This window comes from Xenopus laevis, chromosome 7L (genome assembly GCF_017654675.1).
Source record: "Xenopus laevis strain J_2021 chromosome 7L, Xenopus_laevis_v10.1, whole genome shotgun sequence".
NCBI classification, from domain to species: domain Eukaryota; kingdom Metazoa; phylum Chordata; class Amphibia; order Anura; family Pipidae; genus Xenopus; species Xenopus laevis.
The window spans coordinates 3284359-3300980 of NC_054383.1; the positions used below are offsets into that span (position 1 = coordinate 3284359).

General features: G+C 44.9%; 1 protein-coding gene across 1 annotated transcript in view; it reads left to right on the forward strand.

The window, feature by feature from the left end:
• Window positions 1–16622, forward strand: part of LOC108695699 (attractin-like protein 1) — a 372498-nt gene that overhangs the window by 168199 nt on the left and 187677 nt on the right. Inside the window, exons 22-23 of the mRNA XM_041570143.1 lie at window positions 2108–2160; window positions 15404–15498. Of these exons, the coding sequence (XP_041426077.1) occupies window positions 2108–2160; window positions 15404–15498 (148 nt within the window). The remainder of the gene's footprint in view (window positions 1–2107; window positions 2161–15403; window positions 15499–16622) is intronic.

A 16622-nucleotide genomic window follows, 5' to 3' on the forward strand; every position in this document is an offset into this window, starting at 1 on the left:
TTATAGTTCTGTGTAACTGTCATTGTGTCTGTCCCTTTCTCTTCTCTGCACTGCTGCTTCTGACTCCTGATACAACTTCCCAATATCCATTCATTCCTCATTCTCACTGGGTTTATAGTTCTGTGTAACTGTCATTGTGTCTGTCCCTTTCTCTTCTCTGCACTGCTGCTTCTGACTCCTGATACAACTTCCCAATATCCATTCATTCCTCATTCTCACTGGGTTTATAGTTCTGTGTAACTGTCATTGTGTCTGTCCCTTTCTCTGCACTGCTGCCTCTGACTCCTGATACAACTTCCCAATATCCATTCATTCCTCATTCTCACTGGGTTTATAGTTCTGTGTAACTGTCATTGTGTCTGTCCCTTTCTGTGCACTGCTGCTTCTGACTCCTGATACAACTTCCCAATATCCATTCATTCCTCATTCTCACTGGGTTTATAGTTCTGTGTAACTGTCATTGTGTCTGTCCCTTTCTCTTCTCTGCACTGCTGCCTCTGACTCCTGATACAACTTCCCAATATCCATTCATTCCTCATTCTCACTGGGTTTATAGTTCTGTGTAACTGTCATTGTGTCTGTCCCTTTCTCTTCTCTGCACTGCTGCTTCTGACTCCTGATACAACTTCCCAATATCCATTCATTCCTCATTCTCACTGGGTTTATAGTTCTGTGTAACTGTCATTGTGTCTGTCCCTTTCTCTTCTCTGCACTGCTGCCTCTGACTCCTGATACAACTTCCCAATATCCATTCATTCCTCATTCTCACTGGGTTTATAGTTCTGTGTAACTGTCATTGTGTCTGTCCCTTTCTCTTCTCTGCACTGCTGCTTCTGACTCCTGATACAATTTCCCAATATCCATTCATTCCTCATTCTCACTGGGTTTATAGTTCTGTGTAACTGTCATTGTGTCTGTCCCTTTCTCTGCACTGCTGCTTCTGACTCCTGATACAACTTCCCAATATCCATTCATTCCTCATTCTCACTGGGTTTATAGTTCTGTGTAACTGTCATTGTGTTTATCTGTCACTGTCTGTTTACCCCTCTCTGGGTCTGATCCATGAAACACTGTAATATGTCAGTTCTCCTTTGGTTCTGTCTTTCTGTTACATGGTGTTTGCAGCAGTCCTGTCCAGCTTTATGGCTGTGATTCAGTCACAGTGGTGTGAAATGAACATAGGGTTAATATGGGTTGATTCTTGAAAATGTTATTATAACAAAGGAGGGAGTTATATGACAGTATCTCCGGGACAATACGTTTATAGAAATCATTGTACATGTGAGGGATCCCCTGAAAGTGCCAGACTGACAGTTTGATCAATTGCTCGGGTCCCATTACTTGTGGGAAAGTCTGGACCTTTAATTCTTCCGTCCTGTGTGATTGAATTAACTGCACCACAGTCTGATGGGAAACTTGTCTGGGCTTTGAGGGTAACAAGGGTGTAGGTTGTTGGGTGAGTGGATGTGTTAATGCACCCCCATAATATTCATGGCATTAGGAGAAATCACCCCAAAAACATTTATGGTATTAGGAAAAAAAAGTCTATGTGGATCCTAAATTCTACCATAGATCAGACAGACAGACAGACAGACAAGCAGCTCATGCCACAGAAGGAAGATCTATTTCTGCTTTATACATAAGACTCAGTGGGGGGGGGGGGAGCGTCCGTATTGCTGTCTGTGTATAAGGGAACCTGTTTGTCTTTCTATCCCGGGGGAATGGAGGGATATATGTTCTATAACCCGTTGCACCAATCTGTTCTTTATTATGTGGCTCTTCCTTAAAGGGTGCCCCCCGCTGTTCTCAATCTGCCGCTGAACTACACGTCTCAGGAACATCTGCCGGGCTCATTTATAAACAGTGTTCTTTTAGATTCATCTTTATACTGTAATGTCGCATTACATGGGGTGTTCTAGGCCTGCCCCCCGAGTGTGTGTGTGATTACTGCCCCTGTGAATGTAGGGGTGTCTGTGTCAGATTTGGGGGGTTTTCTGATCACTGGTTAATAATGGGATATTTCCCCCCATGATATTGATTCTGTACAATGAGCCAATGGGCTCTGCTTCCTCTCACTGGTTTTCATTTTCCCCCTTTTGTTCCGCAGATGCGATTCAGAAAACCGATACTTGGGGAATCCTCTCCGTGGGACCTGCTACTGTGAGTCTTTTACTCATTTTCCCCTTTAGAATCCCACCCGTTGGGTTACAACCCCCAGACCCAGGGGTCCCTATTCTCTTCAATTCTTCTGATTATTTGCAGGAATATGAAGAATATGGAGCTGGGGGTGTTTACAATCTGTATTCTATTAGTAGTATTGTTGGTGGGGATTCCAGCAAATGTTCAGTATTTATGTTTGAGTGTAAGCTCTGCAGGACAGGGGGTGCCCGATCCTGTTCCATTACCTGCTCAAACATCTTATGTGGATTCTCACATCTGCGCTTATTGTAACTCATTTCTACAGTCTCTTATTAACAGGGATGTTTTGTACCCCCTTCATGCAAATCCAGTCTGCTCTCCTCTGGAATTATTGTTCAGTTTATATACAGAAATATTCTAGACTTTCCCAAACCCAGGGCACAAACCCAAAAACATCCAGAATAAATTGAATGAACATGTTTCATCTTTGTTCTTCTGTTATTCCATGTTCTGTACTCTGGACCCTTCTTCTCTTTCACTTTATTCAAAATTAAACCCCTTTCTGTATCTTTATCTCCCATTTCTTCTCCTTTTCTTCACCTCATTTGTCCTTCTATTCCCTTCTGACTCTCATTATGTTTTCCTTCTCTGTCTCCTATTACTTTCCTCCTCTTCTACCCTCACTCTTTCTCTCGTCTCTTCCCCTCGCTTTCCTTTATTTTCCTCCCTCTCCTTCTCTCCAGTCCCTTTCTCCTCTTTATCTGTTCTTCCTTCTCCTGTTTCTCTCCTTCTACTTTACCCTTTAGACCTCTTATTATCTGAAGCTCATAATACCTAGAAAGATCTGCTTGTTTGGCAAGGTCACCAAATAAGTGGATTTTCCCCCGAAATGCAAGCTGGGCTATATCAGGTTGATCCAATTGATTTGATCACAGCAAGGGAATGCAAGCCATCAGGGGAAGGACTGCATCATGAGCCAATATGGTCCTCACTTTGATTGGATTTTTTAATTTTCAGCCAGATATCGGTCGGACAGGCCTGTCAGAGGGCCCCACACACAGGCCAATAAGCTCCTGACTCGGTCTGGATTTTCTTTCCTCTCCTTCTTTCCCACTCCTTTCTCCTTCTTTCCAGTTCCTTTCTCCTGTTTATATGGCCTCCCTTTCTTCCCTGTTTTTTGCTGATTTCCCCTTCTATAACCTCTATTGCTACTCTCCTACCTTCACTTTCTCTTCCTTTCTCTCTTCTCCTCTTCATGTCTTTATCTTCTTCCTGACCCTTTTCTACTTTCCTCTGTTATATCTCCTATTGCCCTTCTACTCTCCTACCTTCACCCTTTCTCTTCTTTTCTTTGTTCTCCTCTCCAGACCTTTATTCTCTTCATGTCTTTCCCTTCTTCCTGGCCCCTTTCTACTTTCCTCTTCTAGACCATTGTATATCATCTTCTCTATCTTCACCCTGTCTCTCCAGCTCTTCTCTCTTGCCCCTCACTCCCTCTTCTCTTTCACCTTTCCCAGAACTGCTTCTCTTCTTCTTCTTAATATTTTCTCTTGCTTTTTCTTTGGGGGGGGGGGGATTAGTAGATATCACACATTTTAGTCTGTGTGTGTTTAGTAGTTGCTTATGTACTGGGGATCACTGATGGCTGAGAAATTAATATTGCATACAGCAGAAAAAGTTGCTTGAAAAACTGTGTTTTTGCATAAAAACTCCTGTGCCTGGAAAGTGCTGTGTGCGACTAAGCATAAAATGTGCGGCGCTGTGCAGGCAATACAAATAACTGCGAGAGCCGCATAAATTACACTGTGTTGTTTTGTCTCATGTATGGCAATGTTGCTGCCTCTGAGGGGTTGCTGGGAAATGTAGTTTGCAATAAGCAGAGAGCTGTGTTTTTGGTTTATTCACAGTAACTGGAGTGATCACTGAAAGTAGAGAAAGAAAAAACACACTTTTGATATTGAAACATCTGAGAGTAAAAAGAAAGATAAAGTTTGGTGTTTAAATTGCGCCTTTGATGAATTTCCCCCCGAGCGTCTCGCCGCCACAGCCGGTAGAACAGCTTGTTAACGTAAAAGGTTATAAAAATGTTTGATTACGAGTACAGCCACTATTAAAAGAGAAGTCTTGTCTTCAGAACTCCCTGAGTTCCATGGAATGGATGTTGAGCCAAAGTGATTGTGGCAGTTAGTAAACCCCCCCCCCCGGCCGGCGACGTCTAATCTCGTCCGACACAAGAACGTCCTCATCTCCCGTTCTGAAGGCAAGAGGCAGGTTTTCTCTAAGGAGATCCGGGGAGCATCCAGGTGAGGAATGAAAAGACAATAAGCTGTTATGGGCCCCTGAAACAGAAGCTGATTGATTCAGAGCCGCACTATCAACATTGCCGGACACATGAGCTGATAGCCTCTCACCCGCCGGCTGCTCAAGTGATTTGTCTTCTGTCCAAACCTGAACATTTCCGAGACTTCTGAAGGCTCCTTTTGCTGTGTGTCTGACTTGAGAGACCTCCTCTCCCACAGATTTCTATATTGGTATAAATACCATAATAGTCTCCATCTCACCTCCCAGCTTGTTGGACCCTTCTGAAAACCAAATTTTGACCTTCTTGATCTTGTCTAGCTCTTGCATGTTCTTCTGGCTCTATGGACTATAAGAACTTGTTTCTCATGGTAGGAGCCACCTTTGTCAGTAACAACATTTTCTGTCGTGGTCTTCAAGTTGCTCGGTATTGTGTCTGCTCAGCCCCAACTCATTATTAGCTTGGACTTGGTTCTTCTTTCTAAATTGGACTTGATTTAAGATTTAGGACTTGTCTAGTTCTTAGGTAGGTCTTGCATTTTATCCCATCTCAGCTTGTATAGGAGCTACTTTTGCCCCCCTCATCTTGGATGAGTTGACCTCCACTGACTGGTGCCTCACCCAGAATGCATTGCACTGTCAAAGTCTGTCAAGTTGCTTTGTATTGTTTCTTCTGGTGTAAACTCTATCTTAGTTTGGACTTGATTTAGACTTCTTTATGGCTTGATCCCCTCCAGTTTAGATCGTGGGCCAAATCCGAATCCCCTTGGTTTTAACTAAGGCTAGATGGTGTCTACCCTAGTACTGACAGGGGCACCACTTACTTAGTCATTAAAGGTCTATGATATTGCCCATGTAAGTTACTGCACCTCCACTTTTATCCCAATTTGAGAAAAGGATAGAGATCATGCCCTCATAGTAGTTACTCATCCCCCTTATTGTTTGCTGTATAAAGGTGTAATCATCTCCCTGATGCGTCTGTACTGGCAGATATATTACATGTTCTAAGGGATGGATGTCTTTATATCAAGGGAGAATATGCACCAACTGGAATGAATACTAATCTGGAAATTGCTCTAAGTGCCAATATTTCCCATGTTCTGCAGCAGGTTTCAAATGAATGCTGTTCCCTTCTCCCGATCAACTGGACATAGGAATCCATTGAGGGAGGGTCGGTTGGATGCATTTGACTTCTTTCTCCACCCTAAACTATCAAGTACTAATGTAGATGGGGGTTAAAGCTTTAGCAAACAAATTGAATAGTGCCCATTCCCACGTGGGAGCCTTTTAGGGCCAGAATGACTGAGGAAGGTCTGTGAATGAAGATCAATATATATTACTTGGGTATGTTTGTGGCTTGAAAGTAAAGTTAAACTGTCATACCTATCTGAGAAGGCTGAGCCTATTAAACTTTATTAGTTTCAATTTATTGGAAATAAAATACAGTGAGCCCTTTTCATATCTTCATTAGAAATCTCGGTTGCATTGGAGAAGTGAATGGTGAACTGGGAAAATCAATAGATATTAAGAAATGCAATTACCTCTGAGTGTATTTGGCTTAATGTATCGAGGTAAGAGCTGAAGCCTGATATCCAGTGCTAAAGAGAGAGGCGGCACAATGGACTCACATTTACACCCATGACCCATCTCAAAAAGCACAATGAAGGTTATAGACAGAACTATTCTAATGATCTGATTGATGTAGGTGGACCTCAACCTCCAATATCCCCCAAACTGTCCTCAGCTGTGGATGGGACTCCCCAAAGAGCGAATATAGGGGAGAGTATAGAATAGGAAAGGAGAGGGGATGAGAGACAGAAGGAGAGAAGGGAAAGGGGGTTAGGGAGTAGAGAGACAAATGGGGGAGAGGAGAAATATAGAGGGAGAGAAGAGGGAGGATGGGAGAGAGTAAGGCCAAACAGTTGGGAGAGAAAAGGAAAGGAGAGGGGATGAGAGACAGAAGTAGAGAAGGGAAAGGGGGTTAGGGAGTAGAGAGACAAATGGGGGAGAGGAGAAATATAGAAGGGGAGAGAAGAGGGAGGATGGGGGAGAGTAAGGCCAAACAGTTGGGGGAGAAAAGGAAAGGAGAGGGGATGAGAGACAGAAGGAGAGAAGGGAAAGGGGGTTAGGGAGTAGAGAGACAAATGGGGGAGAGGAGAAATATAGAAGGGGAGAGAAGAGGGAGGATGGGGGGGAGTAAGGCCAAACAGTTGGGGAGAAAAGGAAAGGAGAGGAGATGAGAGACAGAAGGAGAGAAGGGAAAGGGGGTTAGGGAGTAGAGAGACAAATGGGGGAGAGGAGAAATATAGAAGGAGAGAGAAGAGGGAGGATGGGGGAGAGTAAGGCCAAACAGTTGGGGGAGAAAAGGAAAGGAGAGGGGATGAGAGACAGAAGGAGAGAAGGGAAAGGGGGTTAGGGAGTAGAGAGACAAATGGGGGAGAGGAGAAATATAGAAGGGGAGAGAAGAGGGAGGATGGGGGAGAGTAAGGCCAAACAGTTGGGGGAGAAAAGGAAAGGAGAGGAGATGAGAGACAGAAGGAGAGAAGGGAAAGGGGGTTAGGGAGTAGAGAGACAAATGGGGGAGAGGAGAAATATAGAAGGAGAGAGAAGAGGGAGGATGGGGGAGAGTAAGGCCAAACAGTTGGGGGAGAAAAGGAAAGGAGAGGGGATGAGAGACAGAAGGAGAGAAGGGAAAGGGGGTTAGGGAGTAGAGAGACAAATGGGGGAGAGGAGAAATATAGAAGGGGAGAGAAGAGGGAGGATGGGGGAGAGTAAGGTCAAACAGTTGGGGGAGAAAAGGAAAGGAGAGGAGATGAGAGACAGAAGGAGAGAAGAGAAAGGGGGTTAGGGAGTAGAGAGACAAATGGGGGAGAGGAGAAATATAGAAGGGGAGAGAAGAGGGAGGATGGGGAGAGTAAGGACAAACAGATGGGGGATAGAAGAGAGGGACAAGGAGACTAGAGAAATATAAGAAAAAGAGAAGGAAGGACAGAACAAGAGGATATGATTAAGTAAAGAGAAAAGACAGAGAACAAGGGGGAGGTTGGTTAGTGGCTGCAGTTTTTCAGACATAACCCCAGTCCTACAGTGTTGGGACTTGTAGTTCACCATCTGAAGGGCCACAGACTTCACATACCTGATTCAAAGACTGACCTGAGTCTTATTGGAAACTATAAATTATTCCTTCACTGGGCCTCTATAAACAGAAGGCATTTACTATATAAATAGCGGTTGCGCTGCCTTAATACCAAAAATGAGAGTTTATCATTCACATAAAGCATTATGGGCAAAGACATGTAAATCACTCCTTTATGTCCCTTTGGCCTCTGAGTGGGTACGACTTGTGGAGTAGTGAAGCAGAGAACCATGTTAGGGTGAGACAGGCAAAAAGGAACCCAAAAGCTCTTCATGTACAAAACATACAGCGTAAAGTCATGTTCCAATATCTTACACTGATGAGATCTAACAAGATGGAAACAGTCTGTCTGCAAGTTTGGATATAAGGCTCTGAACCATTAGGCTGTATCTGTGATATAAACCAGCGCTTCTGATTACATACTGTAGTTGGCCAAGGGGACATAAAGGAGTGATTTGCATTTCTCATGATGCCTTATGGGAGATATCAACATTGGATCTGGGCAGGAGTGCAGTTGACCCTTTTGGGCTCAGGCTTTTGGGACCCCGGGGGAAGCATTGGAGGATCCCAGGGAAAAGTGACTCCCCCTATCCGTGAGGCGAAAGAGAGTCTGAAGCCCGTTGCCGCCTGTCTATGCCTTTTGGTGGGGGGTCGGGATGATGGGGCTCAACCTAGCTTTCATGAACGTGAGCCCAAAGACTCATGACGCTCTTAGCGCATTTTGGCCTGGGGTATTTTGTTTTGGAGCCCATGCCTTCGTGTAGGACTCGCAGCCCCCCGCACTTTGCACTTAAGGATAATGAAAGCACGACGTCGGCTTTTAATAAACAATAAGATAAATATAAGAAGTACAATAAAGATGGCGTAAAGCTGTAGCTAACAGGCTTGGTTAGAAAAGCTCACAATCTATAGGGGGATGCTGGGAAGTATAAATTGGCACCAGCTGCTGAGGAACATTCTGTGTCCATTCCCTGCTGTGGAATTAAAGGCAGAACAAACAAACTGCTTTTTGCTTCTGTAATTGAAATGAATCAGGAGGGGACACTAGGGGCCAGTGTTGCTGCTTTTGTGACATTCCTGCACTTCTGTGATTGAAGTTTCTCTCTGTGTAAAGACTCGAGTCTGATTTCAGGCGCATTTTCATCTTCAGATTTTATCTTCAATTTCTTTGGTTTAAGCTGCTGTAACGTGCGGCATCTGCTTGGGCCACAGACTGGTCAGACGGGCTCCTCCTGCGTTTGTTACTGTATTGTCCCTCGGCGTGACGTCTTCTTCATTCTCCCCATCCTGCACCGCAGGAACATAAGCTTTTGTGTGCAGAGCGACAAACAGACTCCCAGACGTTCAACCATAAATTCACTGCCATGTACCCAACGTGCAGCCAACTGTACCCCCAGATCCACTGGTTTATTAGCACTGATACCCCCATAAATTCACTGTCATGTACCCAACGTGCAGCCAACTGTACCCCCACATCCACTGGTTTAATAGCACAGATACCCCCATAAATTCACTGCCATGTACGCAACGTGCAGCCAACTGTACCCCCAGATCCACTGGTTTATTAGCACTGATACCCCCATAAATTCACTGCCATGTACCCAACGTGCAGCCAAATGTACCCCAGATCCACTGGTTTAATAGCACAGATACCCCCATAAATTCACTGTCATGTACCCAACGTGCAGCCAACTGTACTCCCAGATCCACTGGTTTAATAGCACAGATACCCCCATAAATTCACTGCCATGTACCCAATGTGCAGCCAACTTTACCCCCAGATCCACTGGTTTAATAGCACAGATACCCCCATAAATTCACTGCCATGTACCCAACGTGCAGCCAACTTTACCCCCAGATCCACTGGTTTAATAGCACAGATACCCCCATAAATTCACTGCCATGTACCCTCATGCAGCCAACTGTACCCCCAGATCCACTATTTAATAGCACAGATACCCCCATAAATTCACTGCCATGTACCCAACGTGCAGCCAACTGTACCCCCAGATCCACTGGTTTAATAGCACAGATACCCCCATAAATTCACTGCCATGTACCCAACGTGCAGCCAACTGTACCCCCAGATCCACTGGTTTAATAGCACAGATACCCCCATAAATTCACTGCCATGTACCCAACGTACAGCCAACTGTACCCCCAGATCCACTGGTTTATTAGCACTGATACCCCCATAAATTCACTGCCATGTACCCAACGTGCAGCCAAATGTACCCCAGATCCACTGGTTTAATAGCACAGATACCCCCATAAATTCACTGTCATGTACCCAACGTGCAGCCAACTGTACCCCCAGATCCACTGGTTTAATAGCACAGATACCCCCATAAATTCACTGTCATGTACCCAACGTGCAGCCAACTGTACCCCCACATCCACTGGTTTAATAGCACAGATACCCCCATAAATTCACTGTCATGTACCCAACGTGCAGCCAACTGTACCCCCAGATCCACTGGTTTAATAGCACAGATACCCCCATAAATTCACTGCCATGTACCCAACGTGCAGCCAATTGTGCCCCCAGATCAGGGCAAGGCTCAGGTACCCATGTTCCAGTCTGGGGTAAAACTGTTTTATGGGTTCAGGTGAAGGGGAAGAGCTTTGTACTTTTCGATGAGAAGGCGACAGTTTTATCGGCTCCCCGCCAACCTTTATCAGCCTGTGTCGTCTCTATTCCATGTCATTAGCTCCAGGCAATGGCCCTGCCAGACCTCACTCCATGTCTAACAAGGACTGACAATCCCTAACACGCCCGATGAATCCATAAATAAAATAAACTTGGGAGACGCAGCCCCTAAGGACAGGATCAAGTGAGCCGGAGACGTAGGATTTGCTCTGGAATCTTTTCCTCCTCGACAGCCAATTAAAAGCGAACTTGATAGGACGCCAGGAACGTGCAGACAAACTGATTATCCTCCGTGCCGGGGATTAGAACTGACAAACACTGGGCCAATGCGCTGCAATTCAATGCTGGGGATAAGCCTGTTTGTGAGAACCTCAATGAAATGATTCCCTATTGAGGGTCAAATATTACTGTAGAATTTGCAGTTTCAGCTACATTCCCTTACTGGCTCTTCTTGTTGCTTGTTTCAATAGGCCATAGAAATATTCCACTAGTTTCCCTGCCCAAATTTCTTCTCCCATTTCAGTAGGTACAATATTAAACAGCCACTTTTCTATGGTAACATTAATATCAGTCTCCACCGATGAAGATGGGTTTGATTCAGGAATTGGGAAACATTCTCAGAATAAGCTGTGAGCAGTCAATCACTCTATGGGGTTTAGTCTGCCTTGTCTCCCAATACCAGGACTTATATGTGCCAACTAAATACACAGATATCATGAGCTACACAAGGGTAATGCTGTCATTTCTATTCCATTCCATTGCTGTGGGTTTATTCTTCATCCATGGCATTAGCCTTTCACAGCGTCTCATATCAGGGGCCCCTCCTTGTACTTTATAAAGAAGGAGAGCCAACAGGGGGGCTAATAATATTCATTGGTAGATTGGGAAATAGCAGGAGGGAGGAAGGAGTCAGTTATAAGGATTATTTGATCTGCACGGGCACCCAGCAAATCCAATGCACAACACTTATATTCAGACAAGAAAGACAAATCCTTGTTGTAGAAGAGATTCACTGAATAAATATAGAGAACTATATTTATATATATTCATAGGCAAATAGACTTCAACTAACTCAGTTTAACCAGCTTAACTTGTGTCTGTAATTTAACAGGTATAGTAGGGAGAGATGGTGCCTATAGTAACAGTGGGATAATAGTCTCTGGGAAGGGAGTGTGACTGTGGGATAGCAGGTATAGTAGGGAGAGATGGTGCCTATAGTAACAGTGGATAATAGTCTCTGGGAAGGGAGTGTGACTGTGGGATAGCAGGTATAGTAGGGAGAGATGGTGCCTATAGTAACAGTGGATAATAGTCTCTGGAAGGGAGTGTGACTGTGGGATAGCAGGTATAGTAGGGAGAGATGGTGTCTATAGTAACAGTGGGATAATAGTCTCTGGGAAGGGAGTGTGACTGTAGGATAGCAGGTATAGTAGGGAGAGATGGTGCCTATAGTAACAGTGGATAATAGGCTCTGGGAAGGGAGTGTGACTGTAGGATAGCAGGTATAGTAGGGAGAGATGGTGCCTATAGTAACAGTGGGATATTACTCTCTGGGAAGGGAGTGTGACTGTGGGATAGCAGGTATAGTAGGGAGAGATGGTGTCTATAGTAACAGTGTGATAATAGTCTCTGGGAAGGGAGTGTGACTGTGGGATAGCAGGTATAGTAGGGAGAGATGGTGCCTATAGTAACAGTGGATAATAGTCTCTGGGAAGGGAGTGTGACTGTGGGATAGCAGGTATAGTAGGGAGAGATGTGTCTATAGTAACAGTGGATAATAGTCTCTGGGAAGGGAGTGTGACTGTGGGATAGCAGGTATAGTAGGAGAGATGGTGCCTATAGTAACAGTGGATAATAGTCTCTGGGAAGGGAGTGTGACTGTGGGATAGCAGGTATAGTAGGGAGAGATGGTGCCTATAGTAACAGTGGATAATAGTCTCTGGGAAGGAGTGTGACTGTGGGATAGCAGGTATAGTAGGAGAGATGTGCCTATAGTAACAGTGGATAATAGTCTCTGGGAAGGGAGTGTGACTGTGGATAGCGGGTATAGTAGGGAGAGATGGTGTCCTATAGTAACAGTGGATAATAGTCTCTGGGAAGGGAGTGTGACTGTGGATAGCAGGTATAGTAGGAGAGATGGTGCCTATAGTAACAGTGGATAATAGTCTCTGGGAAGGGAGTGTGACTGTGGGATAGCAGGTATAGTAGGGAGAGATGTGCCTATAGTAACAGTGGATAATAGTCTCTGGGAAGGGAGTGTGACTGTGGGATAGCAGGTATAGTAGGGAGAGATGGTGCCTATAGTAACAGTGGATAATAGTCTCTGGGAAGGGAGTGTGACTGTGGGATAGCAGGTATAGTAGGAGAGATGGTGCCTATAGTAACAGTGGATAATAGTCTCTGGGAAGGGAGTGTGACTGTGGGATAGCAGGTATAGTAGGGAGAGATGGTGCCTATAGTAACAGTGGATAATAGTCTCTGGGAAGGGAGTGTGACTGTGGGATAGCAGGTATAGTAGGAGAGATGGTGCCTATAGTAACAGTGGATAATAGTCTCTGGGAAGGGAGTGTGACTGTGGGATAGCAGGTATAGTAGGGAGAGATGGTGTCTATAGTAACAGTGGATAATAGTCTCTGGGAAGGAGTGTGACTGTGGATAGCAGGTATAGTAGGGAGAGATGGTGCCTATAGTAACAGTGGATAATAGTCTCTGGGAAGGGAGTGTGACTGTGGGATAGCAGGTATAGTAGGGAGAGATGGTGTCTATAGTAACAGTGGATAATAGTCTCTGGGAAGGGAGTGTGACTGTGGATAGCAGGTATAGTAGGGAGAGATGTGCCTATAGTAACAGTGGATAATAGTCTCTGGGAAGGGAGTGTGACTGTGGGATAGCAGGTATAGTAGGGAGAGATGGTGCTATAGTAACAGTGGATAATAGTCTCTGGGAAGGGAGTGTGACTGTGGATAGCAGGTATAGTAGGGAGAGATGGTGCCTATAGTAACAGTGGATAATAGTCTCTGGGAAGGAGTGTGACTGTGGGATAGCAGGTATAGTAGGGAGAGATGGTGCCTATAGTAACAGTGGATATAGTCTCTGGGAAGGGAGTGTGACTGTGGGATAGCAGGTATAGTAGGGAGAGATGGTGCCTATAGTAACAGTGGATAATAGTCTCTGGAAGGGAGTGTGACTGTGGGATAGCAGGTATAGTAGGGAGAGATGGTGCTATAGTAACAGTGGATAATAGTCTCTGGGAAGGGAGTGTGACTGTGGGATACAGGTATAGTAGGGAGAGATGGTGCCTATAGTAACAGTGGATAATAGTCTCTGGGAAGGGAGTGTGACTGTGGGATAGCAGGTATAGTAGGGAGAGATGTGCTATAGTAACAGTGGATAATAGTCTCTGGGAAGGGAGTGTGACTGTGGGATAGCAGGTATAGTAGGGAGAGATGGTGCCTATAGTAACAGTGGATAATAGTCTCTGGGAAGGGAGTGTGACTGTGGGATAGCAGGTATAGTAGGGAGAGATGTGCCTATAGTAACAGTGGATAATAGTCTCTGGGAAGGAGTGTGACTGTGGGATAGCAGGTATAGTAGGGAGAGATGGTGCTATAGTAACAGTGGATAATAGTCTCTGGAAGGGAGTGTGACTGTGGGATAGCAGGTATAGTAGGGAGAGATGTGGCTATAGTAACAGTGGATAATAGTCTTGGGAAGGGAGTGTGACTGTGGGATAGCAGGTATAGTAGGGAGAGATGGTGCCTATAGTAACAGTGGATATAGTCTCTGGGAAGGGAGTGTGACTGTGGGATAGCAGGTATAGTAGGGAGAGATGGTGTCTATAGTAACAGTGGATAATAGTCTCTGGGAAGGGAGTGTGACTGTGGGATAGCAGGTATAGTAGGGAGAGATGGTGCCTATAGTAACAGTGGATAATAGTCTCTGGGAAGGGAGTGTGACTGTGGGATAGCAGGTATAGTAGGGAGAGATGGTGCTATAGTAACAGTGGATAATAGTCTCTGGGAAGGGAGTGTGACTGTGGGATAGCAGGTATAGTAGGGAGAGATGGTGCTATAGTAACAGTGGATAATAGTCTCTGGGAAGGGAGTTGACTGTGGGATAGCAGGTATAGTAGGGAGAGATGGTGTCTATAGTAACAGTGGATAATAGTCTCTGGGAAGGGAGTGTGACTGTGGGATAGCAGGTATAGTAGGGAGAGATGGTGCCTATATACGTAATAGTTTGGGAGGATGAATTAAGTCTTGTAGGAGGAGTGCTAGTAACTGTGGATAAGCGAAGATAGTGAGAGTATAGTAGGGAGAGATGTGCCTATAGTAACAGTGGATAATAGTCTCTGGGAAGGGAGTGTGACTGTGGGATAGCAGGTATAGTAGGGAGAGATGTGCCTATAGTAACAGTGGATAATAGTCTCTGGGAAGGGAGTGTGACTGTGGGATAGCAGGTATAGTAGGGAGAGATGGTGCCTATAGTAACAGTGGATAATAGTCTCTGGGAAGGGAGTGTGACTGTGGGATAGCAGGTATAGTAGGGAGAGATGGTGTCTATAGTAACAGTGGATAATAGTCTCTGGGAAGGGAGTGTGACTGTGGGATAGCAGGTATAGTAGGGAGAGATGGTGCCTATAGTAACAGTGGATAATAGTCTCTGGGAAGGGAGTGTGACTGTGGGATAGCAGGTATAGTAGGGAGAGATGGTGTCTATAGTAACAGTGGATAATAGTCTCTGGGAAGGGAGTGTGACTGTGGGATAGCAGGTATAGTAGGGAGAGATGGTGTCTATAGTAACAGTGGATAATAGTCTCTGGGAAGGGAGTGTGACTGTGGGATAGCAGGTATAGTAGGGAGAGATGGTGTCTATAGTAACAGTGGATATTAGTCTCTGGGAAGGGAGTGTGACTGTGGGATAGCAGGTATAGTAGGGAGAGATGGTGCCTATAGTAACAGTGGGATAATAGTCTCTGGGAAGGGACTGTGACTGTGGGATAGCAGGTATAGTAGGGAGAGATGGTGCCTATAGTAACAGTGGATAATAGTCTCTGGGAAGGGATTTTGCTGGCAGGACAATATGCTTTTTTTACTCATATTAAGAATTCAGAATGTTTTTATAGAAAATAAACATTTTTGTCATATTTTTGTTTCTGACCCTCGTTGCTTGTATTACAGACAGCCTCCTGATTGACTACCAGTTCACATTCAGCCTCGTGCAGGAAGATGATCGGTACCACACCGCCATTAATTTCATTGCCAACCCAGAGCAGGTGAGTGCCCAGTGGGGAGAGTATTGGGCAGGAGGGATTCCGTGGATTCCGTATGGAGGTGCAGACAAACCCACAGAGGTGGCCCCATTATACAAGCCATAGAGTAGGAGTTAAAGAGCCGGGTCTCCATTTGTTGCTGAACTACAACATCCCCAGCAGTAACATCCTTGGAGGAGGACTTTTACAAGTTGTGTGCAAATAAGAATTTGGGTTTAATGATCCCGGGAATGAGAGGGGAGCAGGTTATACAATTAGTGGCCATGGCAGGATCCCGAATTGTTTGCCGGGGATATTTTACTGCAGGACATTAACCCTATTGATTCTGTATTTCCTGCCAAATGTCAGAGTCTTTATCTCTTCACCTGGAAACACTCGCTGTTTCCTCTGCTCCATGTACAGGTGAGAGCGATGTTACTAAGGTCTTATATTAACCCCTTAGGAGCTGGAGTTAAATGACAGGGGGCTCCCCAGTGCCCAATCTTTGGCCACATCCTAAATTTAGTCCTAATTAAGCCAACAAAATCCATCCGCTTCTCTTGTTGAACTGCAGCTCCCAGCACCGCCTGAAGCAACTGAAAACTCTCTGGTTGTGCCGTTTTCTAGAATGTAAAAATGGCAATAAATGACGTGTCGCTGAATTGCAAAAATATAATAACCTGCATCTGTTTGTGCAAAAACCCACGTCGTAATCCAGATGATCGCTATAAAAAACGTACTCTTCCTCCAGAAATAAGTGCAAAGCATCAACACTCTTGTAGCAGAAGCTTTTAGTGCACCAATAGGAAATGGCTTTATATTCCATTATAATCATAAAACTAGAGCTGGCAGCGTAATGCAGATTGTTTCCTTGTTGCTCTAAAAAACACACACTATAAACTGACATAAACCCAGTACTGTACCATCAGTTCATGTAACTCCTGAAGGCCTTGTGCCTTTATATGGTCACAGAACAACCCCTCAGTGACTTCTAATATCCTTATCATTTACAGTAGGGGGTACATTATCCCTTATAATACATGAGTGATACTCAGAGTTCCCTGTATAACTCAGCCTGCAGCCTTGTGCCTTTATATGGTCACAGAACAACCCCTCAGTGACTTCTAATATCCTTATCATTTACAGTA